Source organism: Gadus macrocephalus, chromosome 17, assembly GCF_031168955.1.
Source record: "Gadus macrocephalus chromosome 17, ASM3116895v1".
Lineage (NCBI taxonomy): Eukaryota > Metazoa > Chordata > Actinopteri > Gadiformes > Gadidae > Gadus > Gadus macrocephalus.
In genome coordinates this window covers 1,550,237-1,570,757 of record NC_082398.1, presented here as the reverse complement: position 1 = coordinate 1,570,757, position 20,521 = coordinate 1,550,237, and the positions used below count along the sequence as shown (strand labels likewise).

The following is a 20,521-nucleotide window of genomic DNA, read 5'->3' as shown; positions in this document are numbered from 1 at the left end:
GATGACATCATAAATGTATTCATTGATTAAAGGAACCAAACCAAAACTATATACGCCACCACAAGCCTCAAAAAACAAACATATTTAAATTCCAACTACAACAACTTTGTTTACAGTAAACTAAAATAAGTGATATGCAGTATGATCAAATGAAGATCATAACCAATGAAATTATTTAATTATTCTTTATTTAATCAAACTAAGCTTATCATTTAATGTGCATTGCATTGGCTATGCGCAAGGAGGGAAGTAGTGAAAATAAATCAAACTTTTGACTCAATTGACTTGTGTAGATGCACTACCAGTCGCACTAATGAGTTATCACATGCAAGCTAACAGAAGGACTCATCTAACCCCGCATGAAATGCTTACGGGTCGACCCATGCCTTCACCTACATTTCAGGGCCCCATAAGGGACTTCAATCAGAGCAATTAGAAACAGAATTAAGAAACTGCCATGCATGAGTTTATATTCCAACACGAGAAACACAAAGTTCCAGAGCCAGAGGAGCCAGATGCAGACACGCCCGGAGCCACTAACTACCCAGGACCAGACCCGGCCGCGCCAGGAGCAACAGCCACACCATGCAATCAAATAGCAGCAGGGTTTGAATCAGTTCTGTTCTGAAGGTCCACCATTAACAGAAAGGTTGATTGGATCAATGATATATACTATAATCAACAACGGTTTGTCAATTTTACCACGGACGCAGTCAAAGGACTATCAGAACAATTAGATGAGCCTTGGACGGGTGAGGAGGGGTGTGCGAGATGATAGGGACGACCTGTGGTACTTTTATCCACAGCAACACAGCTCCAGATGGGTTGGTGGCCAGGGCGCTGGCAGGGTTACAGTCCCTCAGATTAGAGTTGGCAGAGAACTCGGGCATTAATGACGCTTTCACCGGACGATGGGGAACCTGTTTGCGGTGAGCGCTCCAGGAGCACCAGGTGCCATCCAAGCTCACATGGAGATCAAGTGTGAACCCGTGAACACAGACGAGGATCCACCAGAGGGGCCCGAGCTGATCCGGCTGGACGGTTGGGAACATGTTCCTAACTTCTGGTACGGGCGAGTTGACGATTGGACGCCAGGAGGAGGCTCACATGTGATCGTGCTAGTAACCTCTACATGTGAGCCACGCCCATGACAAAAAGGAATGAACATTGGACTCTGGAGTCAGGACTCAGGAGCAACGACTACAACCATGTCCAAAACCCCAAACATACATACAGCGCACCAATACATGGCAGCATTATTAAACATATTGATTTTTACAATTGAGATTAAATGAGATCATTGTGTAGTGTTGTGTTCCCCAGGTGGAGCAGGCAGGGTGAAGAGACAACACCATCACCATTCTCCTAAACTGCCAACACACTAAATGGCGTCCAATGAGTTTGACCTGTAATGGTCTGTGTCCAAAAAGCGTCTTGTTCCAGCGTCTTGTTCCAGCGTCTGCTTTCCTTCTGTGCGGTCGCTCCCAGCTTCTGGTTGAAAACAACTCAACCTTTCAAAAATGCGCTGGTGTCACAAAGTTAAACTAACGAATCATATGAGAAGGGCAGACCAGTCCGCCCAGTATAGTTTGAAACTGGTATACAAACTTGGAATAAGAAGGCCTGTGTGTGAATCACAAGCTGTTTATAGAGGAAGTTCTTTACGAATAGTCAAATCTCCTAAACGTTATGCCTCTTTTACTTAACCTTTGTGGAAAACGTCATCGGGTCAAGGAGAGATTAATAGGTGCTTCCCTTTGAACACAGGAAAAGACAGCACTGTTTAAAATGAGTCCGACTCCTCTTTACCTAAACGACGTCATTTCGCGACGGCGAGCATCGCTGACCTCTAAGCGTCTCTAGCGTGGAACTACAGTTTACCGAAGTTGGACTACAAAGCGCTCTTTAGATCCATGCATTCTTATCGTTTTATTCAACGGGAATATTTTGGGCAACTTGCATCACACACACACACACGCACACACTCCACATCTACGTTGTTTCCTGGTAAAAGAGGACCCAACGTGTGTATATATCTTGAGCAGTAATTGATAAATGTTCAGGCGCAGTAAACCGATATCCCACCCGCGTCGCCTCGTCTGAACCCACGCGGAGGAGAGTCACTTCTCTTTCAGAAGACCACGTGATTTATTTGATATCACTACTGATGACCTAGAAAATAAACAAACTACATTTATAGTCTATTGGTCAAGACCTATTAATGAGACGCCCACATGGTTGGGTTCTCCAATGATATGCGAATTTCAAGCGTTCATGAGCGATAACATCCCACAAAATAATATCTCATAAAGCCGCCCCAGCGTACAGCGATATTGGCTCAGATGAGATAACCACTCCCACTTTATGACTCAGAGGAGGTTACCCCTCCCACCTTATGACTCGGAGGAGGTAACCCCTCCCACTTTATGACTCAGAGGAGATAACCCCTCCCACTGTCACTCTTCATCCACAGGCCGTGACTGCCCTCTAGTGGAGGAGATGAGAGCAGAGGAAGACGGGGTGGGGTGGGCCTACAACTGGTGAACAGTATGAATAAATGTTGCTGTTTAAGATAATGCTTTATAATGCCACTGTTACTGATAGTTACTGATGTTATTATCCAGCTTTTGCTGTTTCGGGTTGATAATTCTCTATGTAATCTAAATCTACAGTTGGTTTATAAAATAACCAATGTACAGTTACGAACACATTACAGGATTGCACCAAACAATTAAAGCTATACTGTACGATGTGAGAGAGCTAGCATGATTTGAAATTAGCTTCTCTTCGGAGTTCCGTTTAACTCCTCCCCCACCCTTCAGGACTCCCTGCCCCAACCCCTCGACACAGAGCCGTGCACGAGCGCTAATGCTGCTTACGGCTTACTTCAACGGCAACCATTGCGTCACTTTTCAGGCCATTCAACTCCCTCAGCTGTCGCCATCGCTGAAAAGCGAATCCAATATTTATTCTCGTTTTTCCTCGAGCATTCTCCAACTTTTTTTTTGTTGCTGCCTTTTCATTTTCTGTCTTTCCTTTTCTTGCCTTTTTAAAAGGATGAACCGGGGCAAGTAACGGTGGCAGTGGTAACTTCTGTTTTTTTTCTTCCATCGTGTTAACGTTGTAGGCTCACTAGGTCTAGTCCACTGTCATGAACTACTATGATAACAACGCTTTCTTTGCCCTCCGTGAACGCGCTCAGGCCGGCTCAGGCTCGTACACAGAGGGGAGAGAACGCGCAGGCTTGTGATTGGTTCTTTAGATTCGGGTACAATGTCTCCGATTGGTAAGCATTTTAACAGGTTTATAGCAGATACAGAATTCGTTTTTTTTTCGCTTCTTTTTCATTGCCCATAAGTTATTTATTGCTGTCAGGATGTATAAACCAATTTCAACAACATATTAAAAAGTGCATATCACTGAAAATCGTACAATATGCCTTTAAATAAATTAAGAATTTTAAAACTTTGTCTTGAATGAATAGTTGTTTTATTTGCACACTAACAGTTAACTTTAAAACATACAGACGCAGGCGTATCACCTCCAAATGTATGCTGGGTAATAAATGTGTTAATCGCATAGCTGCAGAATCGATGCGTTCTCATCACTCACTTGATGAACAGTGCAGAATTCGGCAAACAACCCTGGGCACTGAGCAGGTTATTAAAGAGACGCAAAATTCAAACTGTTGACTTTCTCTGGAAAAATAACATTCTAATTGCTAAATTAACAAAAAGTATATTTGAATGGACTCAGACTCCCTGCTGTGAGACTGGACTCTGACTCCCTGCTGTGAGACTGGACTCTGACTCCCTGCTGTGAGACTGGACTCTGACTCCCTGCTGTGAGACTGGACTCTGACTCCCTGCTGTGAGACTGGACTCTGACTCCCTGCTGTGAGACTGGACTCTGACTCCCTGCTGTGAGACTGGACTCTGACTCCCTGCTGTGAGACTGTTCTGGACTTGACCAACTTGAGACTTGAATGCTGGGAGACTCGGGTCTATCTCTCTGGAGACAGAAAGGAAAGATGCGGTCAGATTCCACAAAGGCTGTTTTAAACGATCAGTGTATCACATCAACACTGCCTGCATCGTTAGTCTGTTGCATCGTTATTCCAGAAAAGCAATGCTTCCAAATCCATCCCTTCTTTGAACTGGTCTGCTGCCACCAGCCCTGTTAACGGGAATGACTCCATGTGCCAGGCTAAGATAGGCCTAGTGTTGATGATGAATCCAACATCGGAATAATAAAAAATATGGCAAGAGAACGAAGTACGACAGACAAGAAGTGACACAACAACAAGCAAATAAATCATTGACTGAAAAGTGTCCGGGAAGTAAGTGTGTGTGTGTGTGTGTGTGTGTGTGTGTGTGTGTGTGTGTGTGTGTGTGTTTGCGTGCATGTGTTGTGTAGTAGCCAGAACCGCCTGATGTCGATTCATTCTTGACTCCCTACTTAAAAACAAATACAGTTTTACAGTTTCCTAGCAAACTTTTGCCATCATATAAATTGTCCTTCTATTCAGCCTTGGTTGAGATAAATGTAAAGCGATTTAATCTACATTACAGGAAGAGAGGTCCTAAAACGCATTAACGTAGAAAACAAGCCCTTTTCATTGTTCCCCTGTGTGTGTGTGTGTGTGTGTGTGTGTGTGTGTGTGTGTGTGTGTGTGTGTGTGTGTGTGTGTGTGTGGTCCACCGCCCTGACCAGCGTTACTGTGACTAGAGTTCATATTTCTTATGATCTTCCTCCACAAGCGTCCTGATATCAGATGTCTTGTGCTGACGGACAAAATACACACACACATACACGCACACACTCACACACACACACACACACACACACACACACACACACACACACACACACACACACACAACTATCATTCTACGCACATACACACGACACACATTTAGCTGAACTGTAAATATATAAACATCATATAGATGAGGATAGATATATGTAGCAGGGTTAATGCTTCCCACTTTTGCCATTGCCAGCGAGAACCTTGCGCTGGCTGTGGTAGTGGGAGCCTTGGTTGGAGTGCTAGAGCTCCCCCTAGCGGAATGCGGGGGTTGTATTGTACGTTGCTGCCTCCTCTCCTCAGTCTACCCCGGCTGGGAGAGGTAGGTAGTCAGAGCAGTTAAATATGAATCCACACTTTGGCGATGTATTACGGGAGTCTAAATGTACATAATACTGTATTAATACTTGGTTGCTTACATATATATATTGTGTTCCTTGGAATCGGTAATTACATTTAAATGGACTTTAGGCTTAGGATCGCTAGCTTGGCTACATGTGCTTTGGTCGTAGCTACTTAGCTAGCGTGGACTTTGCCAAGAATGTGTACTTCAGCTTGTCTTTCTCTCATGTTAGGCTGCCATTGTGAGGGTTCTCAAAGAGCATTTCCCATGTTAAATATTCCACCAGGTATGTCACCAAACGCCCATTCAAATATTTATTTGTTTAATGTGATATTTATTTCCATGTAAATGGTCAGTCTACGTATACCCCGGCTGGGAGAGGCTGCCATTGTGAGGGTTCTCAAAGAGCATTTCCCATGTTAAATATTCCACCAGAATAAACGGCTGGCTGCCAATGGTTCCTTCGTGGTCTCAATCACAACGCAACGAGAGAGTACGCAACCGCTACATATAGTTAAACATTATGATGAACATAAGGTATATCTAAACATTATATTTCACTGGCCATTATTTATAAGTGAAGATGAACATGATATTGTAAGAATAATTATTTCAGGGTTACATGAAACTTGATCGCAGTTACAGCGCGCGTGCGTGCGTGTGTGTGTGTGTGTGTGTGTGTGTGTGTGTGTGTGTGTGTGTGTGTGTGTGTGTGTGTGTGTGTGTGTGTGTGTGTGTGTGTGTGTGTGTGTGTGTGTGTGTGTGTGTGTGTGTGTGTGTGTGTTTAAGTTAGTTTCACTTTAGGTTCTCCTGGTAACTAATGACGTCAAAGCCGTATTGAATTCCTATTGGTCCAGACCAGCCTCTCCCTCTCGCACCGTCTCTTGTTCGCAGGTTTCCTGGTCAGTCTGTCTGATGCTGGAGTCGGATTCGCCTCTCTGTGGATAATCGCATCGTGCTATTCTTCTGATTACATCGATATGAAGGCGCTAATAGGGCTGCTGCTGTTGGTCTTTGGTCACGATGTGTCCTCAGGTAAGACTGATTACAGTTTTAAATTTTCGAAATGATCTTTCCAAAGTTTCGTTTCTGGTTGCTGAAGAGACGACGCTTAGATTCCATAATTTGGTTAAAAAGCATTTGATTATCCTCTCTAATAAATTCAATTAATCCACAGCATGATTAATCTTTTACTGTGAATATTTAAACTAATATAAGAGCATTTATTTTGGGTTCAACTGTGAAAACGAAACCAGCGCACTGGATTGATGACGTCGTTCCTAAATGTAAAATCTATTATCAGATCCAAACATTAAACTTCAGTTAGGAGGGAATCCAATGTGTACTTTAAGTCTACTAATGTGTACTTTAAGTGTACTCCTAAGTATTTTATTAACACTCTTAACAATCTTATTATTAACTCGACGTCAACGTTCTTGGAGAATCATTACACACACACACCCACACACACACACACACACACACACACACACACACACACACACACACACACACACACACACACACACACACACACACACACACACACACACACACACACACACACACACACACACACACACACCAATATAATTATTATCGTTGCTATCAATATATTATGAAATATAATTATTATTTTGTTATATTAATTATTATCATTCCAATGATAGCAATCTGAAGATAGTTAAAATGCCGTCATTGAATACAGAAATTCACCAATATACTTTGTACTTAGTTATTTAAATAATCGTTTATTATTATATAATGGATAGTATTAATAACCTGTCTGTCTCTCTGACTGTCCTGTACTGTATTAACCTGTCCGTCCGTCTACAGTGATGTACTGTATTAACCCAGTGTTTCCCCCAGTACTGTGTTGTTAAGGCGGCTGCATTAACAACAATAGGGCCCCGCCTTGACTACCAATGTAGGCCTATATAAAGAAAAAAAGCTTTTTGAATGGAATTGAAACGGAGCCCCCCCCTCCCCCCGCTCCTTCACCACCTTGACTAAGACATTTACTGGGGGAAACACTGATTAACCTACCTAACTAGTGATGTACTGCATTAACCTGTCTGTCTCTCTGTATGTCTGTCTACAGTGATGTACTGTATTAACCTGTCCGTCCGTCTGTCTGTCTACAGTGATGTACTGTATTAACCTGTCCGTCTGTCTGTCTGTGTCTGTCTGTCTGTCTCTCTCTCTGTCCGTCTACAGTGATGTACTGTATTAACCTGTCTGTCTGTCTGTCTGTCTAGTGATGTACTGTATTAACCTGTCTGTCTCTCTGTCTGTCTGTCTACAGTGATGTACTGTATTAATCTGTCTGTCTGTCTGTCTGTCTACAGTGATGTACTGTATTAACTTGTCTATCTCTCTGTCTGTCTGCAGTGATTCACTCCCTGCAGTTTTTCTCCACGGCGTCGTCTGGACTCTCAACCTTCCCAGAGTATGTGGGTGTTGCGATGGTGGATGAGGTTCAGATTGAGTACTACGACAGCAACACCCAGAGAATCATACCCAAACAGGACTGGGTGGACCAGGATTACAGAGAAGACCCCGACTCCCTGGAGAGGGAAACTGAAAACAGAAAGGGTCACCAGCAGGTCTTCAAAGCCGGCATGGGGATTCTGAAGAAGCGCTTTAACCAGACAGGAGGTACGTTTATATCTAATGTCTGACCTCTCACATGGAGATAGACATCATTTAACCCCAGAATAAAGTTTAACCATGCTCCTAACACACACACACACACACACACACACACACACACACACACACACACACACACACACACACACACACACACACACACACACACACACACACACACACACACAGGTTCTAAGCAGTGTAGTAGAGTAGTGAGTAGTACTCACTGAGTACTACTACACTGAGTACTACTCAGTTTAGAAGCACTCAGTGTAGAATTATTACTTGAAGAGACCAAGGCCTGTTATGTGATCTTTAGTGTCCAAAATCCCGATATTAAATAAATACTATATAATCATAAATCATAAATATAATCACAGTATTCTACTGCTAGATGTCTCATCTAAATTAATGAAAATTATTCTAAAAGATTGTATTCAAAAGGACAAAATGGCCAACTCCAAAATACAAATACAATTAAATGCAACATGACATTTAGTTAAAGTAGTTAACGTCTTCTAATATTGTATAATGCCCCCGCAGTGATCAATAAAGTCACATTCTTCGTTTCCGGGTCTACCCGCGAAACGGTCTACCGGCTGCATCACCGACATGTAACCAGCAGGTGGTGCTGCTGTGCTGCCGTGTTTCTAAACAGAATATTTGTTGCACTCCGTTGGTTCTTCATTCCCCAATGCGAGCACACGCGCACACACATATGTCAGAATGTATTAAATGACCAGGGCACAGTAGCCTGTCTTCAGTCTTCCTGATTCAGCGGGGTCCCTGTCCCTGCCCTCAGCTCCTCTGAACAGCGATGCTCCTTTCAGTGCAGCAGTTTCCTGGTGCCGTACGCTTTCATCCAGATCAGTAAGGCGTCTTCCTACAGTTCAGCAGACATGTCTTTAACCCTGGAGGTGATTGGGACTGTCTGGTGATCCGTTAAAGATAACCTCTGAGCTGCTGAGGGAAGCCTCCTCTATATATCCACGGGTAGGGGCTGTAGGGTGGTGTAGGGTGGTGTAGGGTGGTGTAGGGCGGTGTAGGGGGTGTATTGTGGTGTAGGGTGGTGTAGGGGGTGTATTGTGGTGTAGGGTGGTGTAGGGGGTGTAGGGTGGTGTAGGGGGTGTAGGGTGGTGTAGGGGGTGTAGGGTGGTGTAGGGTGGTGTAGGGGGTGGTGTAGGGGCTGTAGGGTGGTGTAGGGGCTGTAGGGTGGTGTAGGGGCTGTAGGGGGGTGTAGGGTGGTGTAGGGTGGTGTAGGGGCTGTAGGGGGCTGTAGGGTGGTGTAGGGGGCTGTAGGGTGGTGTAGGGGCTGTAGGGGGGTGTAGGGGCTGTAGGGTGGAGCAGGGGGTGTAGGGTGGTGTAGGGGGTGTAGGGTGGTGTAGGGGCTGTAGGGTGGTGTAGTGCAGTGGAGGGTGGTGTAGTGCAGTGTAGGGTGGTGTAGTGCAGTGTAGGGTGGTGTAGTGCAGTGTAGGGTGATGTAGTGCAGTGGAGGGTGGTGTAGTGCAGTGGAGGGTGGTGTAGTGCAGTGTAGGGTGGTGTAGTGCAGTGGAGGGTGGTGTAGTGCAGTGTAGGGTGGTGTAGTGCAGTGGAGGGTGGTGTAGTGCAGTGTAGGGTGGTGTAGTGCAGTGGAGGGTGGTGTAGTGCAGTGTAGGGTGGTGTAGTGCAGTGTAGGGTGGTGTAGTGCAGTGTAGGGTGGTGTAGTGCAGTGTAGGGTGGTGTAGTGCAGTGTAGGGTGGTGTAGTGCAGTGGAGGGTGGTGTAGTGCAGTGGAGGGTGGTGTAGTGCAGTGGAGGGTGGTGTAGGGGGTGTAGGGGCTGTAGGGTGGTGTAGTTTGAGACTCATTAATTAGTCCAGCATCATTTTAAACTAATTATGATCCTGTTAACCATTCTACATCATCCAGGTGAGTGGTGACTCCATCACATAAAGACGTGCTCTGAAGAGGCTCCTGTTTGTGGTCTCACGTCCTTTAGAGTTTCAGCAGAGCTTCACCTGATCTCTCTCTCTCTCTCTCTCTCTCTCTCTCTCTCTCTCTCTCTCTCTCTCTCTCTCTCTCTCTCTCTCAGGTGCCCACATTATTCAGCAGATGTCTGGTTGTGAGTGGGATGATGAGGATGGTACTACTGAGGGTTATGACCAGCATGGTTATGATGGAGAGGACTTCATAGCGTTGGACCTGAAGACCCTGACCTGGGTCGCTCCAGTGCATCAGGCTCTCACCACCAAACACAAATGGGAACGGAATAGAGCTTATATGGAACAGATGAAGTACTACTACACCAAGGTGTGTGTTGATGAGCTGAAGAAGCACCTGGCCAACGGGAAGAGCACTCTGCAGAGAACAGGTAGAGTCACATGACCTGGTGGGCGTTGACAGACTCATGTCTCTGAGTCCCTGTTCTCTCTCTCTCTCCCCCCCCCCTCTCTCTCTCTCTCTCTCCCCTCTATCTCTCTCTCTCTCTCTCCCCCTCTCTCTCTCTCTCCCCCCCAGGGCCGGCCCTGACCAATTTGGTGCCCTAGGCAAGATTTTTGCTGGCGCCCCTACCCCTTTGGATCACACAGTCCATTCGACTACCAATGTTCATACACTCAGAGAAGCTGCAAAGCTTTGTCTTTGAGACTCTTTGATTTTAGATCGAAAATTAAACACACAGAAAACGTGTTACAAACCAAGTAACAAGCAATGAATCATAAATACAATATAAATAAGGTATGCACAAAATACTCCAAAGAAATGCATGATGTTTACTGAAGGCATTCATAAACAAAATAATAGATATGAGTTCAGATTCTAATTATTGTAAATACAATTAAATGTAGTATGGTTATCTAGTTTGGTTCTCAAGCACTCAAGTGAAGTGTAAAAAAAATACAATAATATATTATTAAAGCGCGCCCCCTGTGGATGGATGCGCCCTTACTGCCTATGGGCCGCCCCCCCCCCTCTCTGACCAAAATATTTAAAGTCCTAAAATAAACACACATGTTTTAGATTCTCTCTCTCTCTCTCTCTCTCTCTCTCTCTCTCTCTCTCTCTCTCTCTCTCTCTCTCTCTCTCTCTCTCTCTCTCTCTCTCTCTCCAGAGCGTCCGCGGGTGTCTCTGCTCCAGAGGAGCCCCTCCTCCCCAGTGGTGTGCCATGCTACAGGCTTCTTCCCTAACAGGGTGGTGGTGTTCTGGAGGAGAGACGACCAGGAGCTCCATGAGCAGGTGGACCCCGGGGAGGTCCTCCCCAACCACGACGGGACCTTCCAGGCCAGCGTGGACCTGGACCTCACGGCCGTCCCACAGGAGGACTGGGGGAGGTACGAGTGTGTGGTCCAGCTGAAAGGCATCGAGGACATCTCCACCCGCCTGGACCACGCCCACATCAGGACCAACCGGGGTAAGACTGGTGTTGGAGGGGATGGAGGTTGGGAACACATGTCTCACCCCCCCCACCTGACCTCATCCCAACCACTGCCAGGGGCCTCTACCCAGGCGCGTCGGTAGACCGGGGCATTCGAGGCTATAGCCCCGGATCTTTTGGGAATGTGCCGTCAAAAATAAAATAAAAATACATAATGATGATGAAAATAGCCCCGTAGAGTTTACTTCTTTGTGGTTGCATTACCAGCAGATGCAGCTGCATAGGCAAGGCAAGGCAAGGCAAGGCAACTTTATTTATATAGCACTTTTCATACACAAGGCAGACTCAAAGTGCTTCACATATAAACATTGTCATACAATAAAATAAAATAAAATAAAATAATAGATAAGTAAAAGAAAACACATGCAAGAAATGAGTAAAATAGAAAGTATTTAAGAGAAAATTAAATTGAAAGTATAAAGGGAAAATAAAGGGAAAGTTAAAAAGGCATTTTAGTAAAATAAAGGTAAAGTATTTCTGAAAGCTAAAGCAAACATAAAATAGAAAAAGGCATTTTAGTATTAAAATAGAAAATAAAGGCAAAGTTAAATGTATTTAAGATTTAGCAGAAAGCTATAGCAAACATAAAAGTCTTCAGTCTTGTTTTAAAGGTGCTCAGAGTTGGGGCAAGTCTTAAATCCTCTGGGAGTTTATTCCAGCTATTTGTTGCATAGTAACTAAATCCTGCTTTCCCATGTTTTGTGTTTACTCTGGGGATAATTAACAGATTGGTCTCAGAGGATCTTAGAGGTCTAGAAGGCTGATGTAGTGGAAGCATATCAGTTAAATATTTTGGGCCTAAACCATGTAGGGGTTTATAGGTTAGCAACATGATTTTAAAGTCAATTCTCTGACCTACAGGAAGCCAATGTAACGATTTCAGAATTGGTGTAATATGATCAAATTTTTTGGTCTTTGTTAGAACTCTAGCAGCAGCATTCTGAACAAGCTGAAGCTTCCTCAGAGTTTGTTTTGGGAGACCTGTAAGGAGACCATTGCAGTAATCAAGCTTACTAGTGATAAAGGCATGTACAAGTTTTTGTAAGTCTTCGGTGGACATGAGCCCTCTAAGTCTTGCTACATTTTTAAGGTGATAATATGCAGATTTTGTAACTGATTTGATGTGACTGTCGAAATGTAAATCTGAATCCATGATAACCCCTAGATTTCTGGCTTTGATTGAGGTTTTCAGGGACAGAGAGTGAAGGTGTTCGGTTACTTTAAGCCTTTCCGTTTTAGAACCAAATACAATTATCTCTGCATAGTATACTTGGCCATTAAAATAATTCTGATTCTGATTCTGATTCTGAACATCGTAGCGAGTGAAAACCGAAAGCTTCTGTCATGTCCATATATGGGCAGATTGTTGCAAATTCAACATAGGTATTCTTTCTTCTCTATGCACAGCGCATCTTGTCGATATTGCTGTTTCGTGCTGCCAGCCTTTTAGTGAGATCAGAGAGTGTTGAGAAGGACAGTAATACAATATCTTTGGTAAGATGGATATAAGAAGAGAGACCCGCAGTGAATTCAACCCGGTCCACTTGACATCGGGTAGGTGCATGACAGTGGTACCGTGACACTTCAACAGCCCGGGATTGTATTTGTTTCAATCACTGAACTTTCGGACAAAACTCTTGCACAGCAAAGATGGGAAATACCATCTAATGTATTATTATTACCAACTAGTATGAATATTACCGTTCATGTTGACCAGGCAATCGAATAACGCCTGCGCACACACACACACACACACACACACACACACACACACACACACACACACACACACACACACACACACACACACACACACACACACACACACACACACACACACACACACACACACACACACAGGTTCCGGGGCCGCCGGGCTGATTACTGCGGGATATATATTGCAGCGCCGTCCGGCAGCCTGAGCTGTGCAACCGCAACCTCTCACTCACTCAACACACGCACCACTCACAAACTGTCAACGGAGGCATACAAGTTAGGATATTTGAGTATTCCTAGAGTGCCTGAGTCTACCTGGACACTGCTGAAGCTACTGGGTAAACACACAGCACTCCGGATTAGCTCAGTGCAGCAGAACACGGTGGATTGTGGGTAAATGAGTTCTATGAATAGGGCTAAGCTCAGATCAGTCCCTGAGTGACCCTGAGCTCCAGAACAGGTTCTAGAGGAATAGTTACACTGAGGCTGTGTTAGTTTTGATTGCAGCATCACGTGACCATAGACATGTGGTTCAATGATGGAGGGATCATCTATTATTACACACCTGATTTTCTTTTCTTGATTTTCTTTCAGAGGACAGTCACATCCTTGCTTTCATCCTCACTGGAGTTGCTGTTCTTGCTGTTGTTGCTGCTGCTGTTGTTGGAGTCTTTCTGTACCGGAAGAGGAACGGTGAGTGAATCAAACTCTCCAGGAGGACTGACACCTGATCTCCACCTGCTCCTACTTCCTGTCCCCTTCCTGGACTCTGATTGGTTGTCTTCACACACTGGTGGTCTGGTTGTATAAACCTCCACCTCTGAATGATGAACCTCCTCCAATGTCGTGTCCATAGAGATGTTGTGGCATTAAGAATATGAAAGTCTAATCACATGAGGATATTCACCACGGTTACAACACTAATCATTTCTCTTGATCCTTAGATTACGATAAAGCCTCACAAACCAGTTGGTGAGTATAATTTGTTTTTACTGCTCTTATGATTAACGCCACTACCAACACCGAGACCTTAGTGCCTTGTCTAGCTCACTGGACTATACAGCTCTGTAGATCTAGATGCATCTAGCTCACTGGACTATACAGCTCTGTAGATCTAGATGCATCTAGCTCACTGGACTATACAGCTCTGTAGATCTAGATACATCTAGCTCACTGGACTATACAGCTCTATAGATCTAGATACATCTAGCTCACTGGACTATACAGCTCTGTAGATCTAGATACATCTAGCTCACTGGACTATACAGCTCTATAGATCTAGATACATCTAGCTCACTGGACTATACAGCTCTGTAGATCTAGATACATCTAGCTCACTGGACTATACAGCTCTATAGATCTAGATACATCTAGCTCACTGGACTATACAGCTCTATAGATCTAGATACATCTAGCTCACTGGACTATACAGCTCTATAGATCTAGATACATCTAGCTCACTGGACTATACAGCTCTATAGATCTAGATGCATCTAGCTCACTGGACTATACAGCTCTATAGATCTAGATACATCTAGCTCACTGGACTATACAGCTCTATAGATCTAGAAACATCTAGCTTACTGGACTATACAGCTCTATAGATCTAGATACATCTAGCTCACTGGACTATACAGCTCTATAGATCTAGATACATCTAGCTCACTGGACTATAGAGCTCTATAGATCTAGATACATCTATCTTACTGGGCTATACAGCTCTATAGATCTAGATACATCTAGCTCACTGGACTATAGAGCTCTATAGATCTAGGTACATCTAGCTCACTGGACTATACAGCTCTATAGATCTAGATACATCTAGCTCACTGGACTATACAGCTCTATAGATCTAGATACATCCAGCTCACTGGACTATACAACTCTGTAGATCTAGATACATCTAGCTCACTGGACTATACAGCTCTATAGATCTAGATACATCTAGCTCACTGGACTATACAGCTCTATAGATCTAGATACATCTAGCTCACTGGACTACACAGCTCTATAGATCTAGATACATCTAGCTCACTGGACTACATCGCTCTATAGATCTAGATACATCTAGCTCACTGGACCATACAGCTCTATAGATCTAGATACATCTATCTTACTGGGCTATACAGCTCTATAGATCTAGATACATCTAGCTCAGTCATGACTTCACCTCCTCCCATTCTGCTACTTCCCAGATTCTGACACCAGCTCGGAGAACACTGGGGGGCAGAAATTGGCTCCTGAGTGAGTACCAACCTCTGTCCACAGTCAGTATTTCATCACTTTACAATACTTATTCTGTAATATATTTACAGCTATATTTATTTATCACAGCAATAGTGATAGTAATATTTTAACACTACTTCATCACAATAATAGTTGAACAGTACTTCGCATCACAGTTATATGTTAACAGTACATCATCAAAGTGATAGTGTGTTTAATGTTTAATGCTGACTTGTGCTTCCTTGCTGTTTAGGGTCAAAGTTAAACCAAGAAGAGGCTTCTCACGTTCAGCTTCCTAAACCAGGATGGAGTGGATCGCTGTTCATTTATAATCCTTACAATCAGGCTTTGGACTTCAGCTAACTGCAGAGTCTGCATTTGCTAAATTACAACATTCATACTTAACTCTATTTTGATAACAATCATCGATCTGTAAGAAGTGTAAATCAATTCCATATCTCTATTTGTGATGGATTTGATTAACTCTGCCGCTTAACGTTATAACCTTTGAATCATCTTATATTGTTTGGTAATATTTAAGTTTCAAATAATGTAATGATCCTGAATCAAGATTTTGGACGGTGAGATTCGGTCGAGTTTCAATACAATAATCGATTAATTTAATGTTTTTCCTCAAAATATATTATTTGAGAGTTCTGCTAGCTAGAGAATTGCATTGCTGCATAGTCTACCACAATCGTGCTAGGCTGCTTTAGCCTTGATTCTCTTTGCTGTATTTTCTGCATTCTTTGGGGAATTGGATGGTATATACCGGTACTTGGGTTATTCTGTCAATAAAATACATAAAAATCGTTTTGCCTATTTAATATGCTTATTGTTAGGTTAGGTTTACATACTTTGTTTAGAGTTGAGGTTTATTATTAAAGGTGAATCCTTAAGATTAAATTGACAAATATAAACTAATTGATTTTAAAATATGAAATTGAATTTTAAAATACAGAAATTAATAATTAAAAATTATTAGATTAAGTTATAAAAAACTGAGAAGCGATGTGATAGATATACATTCACAAAGACATTTAACGGCATTTATGATTTTAGGTTATTTAGATAGGTATTTTTAGCCTTTCATTTATTCAGTATTTGATAATATCCTATGATATACAATATGAACACAATTATACAAATGTAAACAGCTTTAACATCATGCAAACAGATACATTCTTTCTGCAGATCAAATAATAGAATGTATAAATCCTTATTCAGTTCCCCACCCAGCTAGCATGTAGAACCAAGATGGCTGCTGGGTGATTCAGCCCCAGGGCTGATCTGACTGGTTTGGAGACCAAACCAGTCTGCCTGGGCGACCTGATTGGCTGCCTGGGTCACATGGTATAATGAGTCTTTGGCTCTGGAAAGCCCCGGTAGCTGCAGCCTGGCTTCCCGCCAGAGACTTGAGCACCACAACACCAACTGCACAAACTGCCACCACACCGTCCTCCATCTTGTCTCCTGACGTCAAAAGAACCGCAGAATAGAGTGGCGAAGTCACGCCCCTTCCGGTAGGGCTCATGGGACCTATGAGATCGAAAAATATGAATGGGTGTCAATGGAGAGAAAATAATTATTTTCTGGTCCCGGTCTTTATATGCCCTGGATTACACATATGTTGTTTGTGGATTTAAAGGATAATTTTTCATGCAAAGAGTTCGACCGTTTATTGTGCAATTGTTCAGATAAAGGCTGTAGAGAAAACACAACGAGAAAGACTACACGGCTCGTATGTGACGTCACGCTCCCTGCGACTGGCGTGGAGAAGACCGACAATCTTCCCATCGGCATAACTGAAACTCTGCACGTGCCCCGACTTATAATGGTTTTCACCTCTTTCGATGCTTTTATCCTCCCCTTGGAAAAAGCGGTGAAGTGGGGCAGAGAGATCGCCATCTCTGTGCCGAGTTCCAAGGGCGGGTGTGGAGACGTATATCATATGCGTCGAGAGCAGCGAAGAGCTGTAGTTCACAAAGCGGCCTCACATAAAACCTAAAATTATCAAACTTGTTCACGAACATTTTTACTTTTCTTTGCATGAAAAATTATCATTTAAATCCACAAACAACATATGTGTAATCCAGGGCATATAAAGACTGGGACCAGAAAATAATTATTTTCTCTCCATTGACACCCATTCATATTTTTCGATCTCATAGGTCCCATGAGCCCTACCGGAAAGGGCGTGACTTCGCCACTCTCGGCTATGGTCACTGCATAGGAGGGGTGTAACATCCTTTTTTCAGGATGTTACAAAAGAAAAAACAATATATATTTAGAAAAAACAATATATATATTTGTTTTCACTATGGCAGCGCCGTCTTCTCAGTGTGTGGTGACTAGAGGCCCAGCCTCTCTGTAAAGTGGTGGTAGCGTGGTGATGTCAGGAGCTTTGGATTGCGCCATAAATGTGCTGAGTGACATGAGTGTTGGTCTAGACCTGTAGGTAGGCTAGGCCTATTGTTTTAATATGTGTGGTAATGAGAAAGAAGCATTTGGTAAACATGTTTATTTTTACAATAATGATTCGCTCCAGTTTCCATATTTGACAAGCAACACAGATCAATCTTCTTCTGAATGTGTGCGTGCGTGTGCGCGTGCAGGCTGAAGTCCTTTTTGATGACATCATAAATGTATTCATTGATTAAAGGAACCAAACCAAAACTATATACGCCACCACAAGCCTCAAAAAACAAACATAATATTTAAATTCCAACTACAACAACTTTGTTTACAGTAAACTAAAATAAGTGATATGCAGTATGATCAAATGAAGATCATAACCAATGAAATTATTTAATTATTCTTTATTTAATCAAACTAAGCTTATCATTTAATGTGCATTGCATTGGCTATGCGCAAGGAGGGAAGTAGTGAAAATAAATCAAACTTTTGACTCAATTGACTTGTGTAGATGCACTACCAGTCGCACTAATGAGTTATCACATGCAAGCTAACAGAAGGACTCATCTAACCCCGCATGAAATGCTTACGGGTCGACCCATGCCTTCACCTACATTTCAGGGCCCCATAAGGGACTTCAATCAGAGCAATTAGAAACAGAATTAAGAAACTGCCATGCATGAGTTTATATTCCAACAAGAGAAACACAAAGTTCCAGAGCCAGAGGAGCCAGATGCAGACACGCCCGGAGCCACTAACTACCCAGGACCAGACCCGGCCGCGCCAGGAGCAACAGCCACACCATGCAATCAAATAGCAGCAGGGTTTGAATCAGTTCTGTTCTGAAGGTCCACCATTAACAGAAATGTTGATTGGATCAATGATATATACTATAATCAACAACGGTTTGTCAATTTGACCACAGACGCAGTAAAAGGACTATCAGAACAATTAGATGAGCCTTGGACATGTTATTGGCAGAGCGAGGAGGGGTGTGCGAGATGATAGGGACGACCTGTGGTACTTTTATCCACAACAACACAGCTCCAGATGGGTTGGTGGCCAGGGCGCTGGCAGGGTTACAGTCCCTCAGATTAGAGTTGGCAGAGAACTCGGGCATTAATGACGCTTTCACCGGACGATGGGGAACCTGTTTGCGGTGAGCGCTCCAGGAGCACCAGGTGCCATCCAAGCTCACATGGAGATCAAGTGTGAACCCGTGAACACAGACGAGGATCCACCAGAGGGGCCCGAGCTGATCCGGCTGGACGGTTGGGAACATGTTCCTAACTTCTGGTACGGGCGAGTTGACGATTGGACGCCAGGAGGAGGCTCACATGTGATCGTGCTAGTAACCTCTACATGTGAGCCACGCCCATGACAAAAAGGAACGAACATTGGACTCTGGAGTCAGGACTCAGGAGCAACGACTACAACCATGTCCAAAACCCCAAACATACATACAGCGCACCAATACATGGCAGCATTATTAAACATATTGATTTTTACAATTGAGATTAAATGAGATCATTGTGTAGTGTTGTGTTCCCCAGGTGGAGCAGGCAGGGTGAAGAGACAACACCATCACCATTCTCCTAAACTGCCAACACACTAAATGGCGTCCAATGAGTTTGACCTGTAATGGTCTGTGTCCAAAAAGCGTCTTGTTCCAGCGTCTGCTTTCCTTCTGTGCGGTCGCTCCCAGCTTCTGGTTGAAAACAACTCAACCTTTCAAAAATGCGCTGGTGTCACAAAGTTAAACTAACGAATCATATGAGAAGGGCAGACCAGTCCGCCCAGTATAGTTTGAAACTGGTATACAAACTTGGAATAAGAAGGCCTGTGTGTGAATCACAAGCTGTTTATAGAGGAAGTTCTCTACGAATAGTCAAATCTCCTAAACGTTATGCCTCTTTTACTTAACCTTTGTGGAAAACGTCATCGGGTCAAGGAGAGATTAATAGGTGCTTCCCTTTGAACACAGGAAAAGACAGCACAGTTTAAAATGAGTCCGACTCCTCTTTACCTAAACGACGTCATTTCGCGACGGCGAGCATCGCTGACCTCTAAGCGTCTCTAGCGTGGAACTACAGTTTACCGAAGTTGGACTACAAAGCGCTCTTTAGATCCATGCATTCTTATCGTTTTATTCAACGGGAATATTTTGGGCAACTTGCATCACACACACTCCACATCTACGTTGTTTCCTGGTAAAAGAGGACCCAACGTGTGTATATATCTTGAGCAGTAATTGATAAATGTTCAGGCGCAGTAAACCGATATCCCACCCGCGTCGCCTCGTCTGAACCCACGCGGAGGAGAGTCACTTCTCTTTCAGAAGACCACGTGATTTATTTGATATCACTACTGATGACCTAGAAAATAAACAAACTACATTTATAGTCTATTGGTCAAGACCTATTAATGAGACGCCCACATGGTTGGGTTCTCCAATGATATGCGAATTTCAAGCGTTCATGAGCGATAACATCCCACAAAATAATATCTCATAAAGCCGCCCCAGCGTACAGCCACTATGGCTCAGATGAGATAACCACTCCCACTTTATGACTCAGAGGAGGTTACCCCTCCCACCTTATGACTCGGAGGAGGTAACCCCTCCCACTTTATGACTCAGAGGAGATAACCCCTCCCACTGTCACTCTTCATCCACAGGCCGTGACTGCCCTCTAGTGGAGGAGATGAGAGCAGAGGAAGACGGGGTGGGGTGGGCCTACAACTGGTGAACAGTATGAATAAATGTTGCTGTTTAAGATAATGCTTTATAATGCCACTGTTACTGATAGTTACTGATGTTATTATCCAGCTTTTGCTGTTTCGGGTTGATAATTCTCTATGTAATCTAAATCTACAGTTGGTTTATAAAATAACCAATGTACAGTTACGAACACATTACAGGATTGCACCAAACAATTAAAGCTATACTGTACGA

At 43.5% G+C, this 20,521-nt stretch overlaps 1 protein-coding gene and 1 long non-coding RNA gene across 6 annotated transcripts in view; one reads left to right on the top strand and one right to left on the bottom strand.

The window, feature by feature from the left end:
• Positions 1-3,244: 3,244 nt before the first annotated feature.
• The window catches only part of LOC132445557 (uncharacterized), a 17,972-nt gene continuing 695 nt past the window's right edge, over positions 3,245-20,521 (bottom strand). Inside the window, exons 1-2 of the long non-coding RNA XR_009522642.1 lie at positions 20,501-20,521; positions 3,245-3,439 (exon numbers count right to left, since the gene is read on the bottom strand). The exon at positions 20,501-20,521 is cut by the window's right edge and continues 695 nt beyond it. This is a non-coding gene — a long non-coding RNA (uncharacterized LOC132445557). The remainder of the gene's footprint in view (positions 3,440-20,500) is intronic.
• Positions 6,025-15,965, top strand: LOC132445518 (H-2 class I histocompatibility antigen, Q9 alpha chain-like). Of its 5 annotated transcripts, XR_009522624.1 has the most exons (8): positions 6,025-6,185; positions 7,542-7,808; positions 9,871-10,149; positions 10,888-11,214; positions 13,522-13,620; positions 13,872-13,899; positions 15,123-15,194; positions 15,407-15,965. XR_009522624.1 is itself a non-coding variant. In XM_060035579.1 (7 exons), the coding sequence occupies exons 1-7, from the start codon at positions 6,131-6,133 to the stop codon at positions 15,450-15,452; spliced, it is 1,095 nt and encodes a 364-aa protein (XP_059891562.1). In that variant the 5' UTR covers positions 6,025-6,130; the 3' UTR covers positions 15,453-15,965. The 5 variants fall into 5 exon arrangements, 4 of the variants coding, with proteins under 4 accessions (XP_059891562.1, XP_059891564.1, XP_059891566.1 ...); XM_060035579.1 differs by lacking the exon at positions 13,872-13,899 and having other exon boundaries at positions 10,888-11,187; positions 15,123-15,171; XM_060035581.1 differs by lacking the exon at positions 13,872-13,899.

Coding starts and splice junctions, on each gene's coding strand:
- LOC132445518 (XM_060035579.1), top strand. CDS start 6,131: ATGAAGGCGCTAATAGGGCTGCTGCTGTTGGTCTTTGGTCACGATGTG. Junction 6,186..7,541: donor TGGTCACGATGTGTCCTCAG/GTAAGACTGATT, acceptor GTCTGTCTGCAG/TGATTCACTCCCTGCAGTTT. Junction 15,172..15,406: donor GGGCAGAAATTGGCTCCTGA/GTGAGTACCAAC, acceptor CTTGCTGTTTAG/GGTCAAAGTTAAACCAAGAA.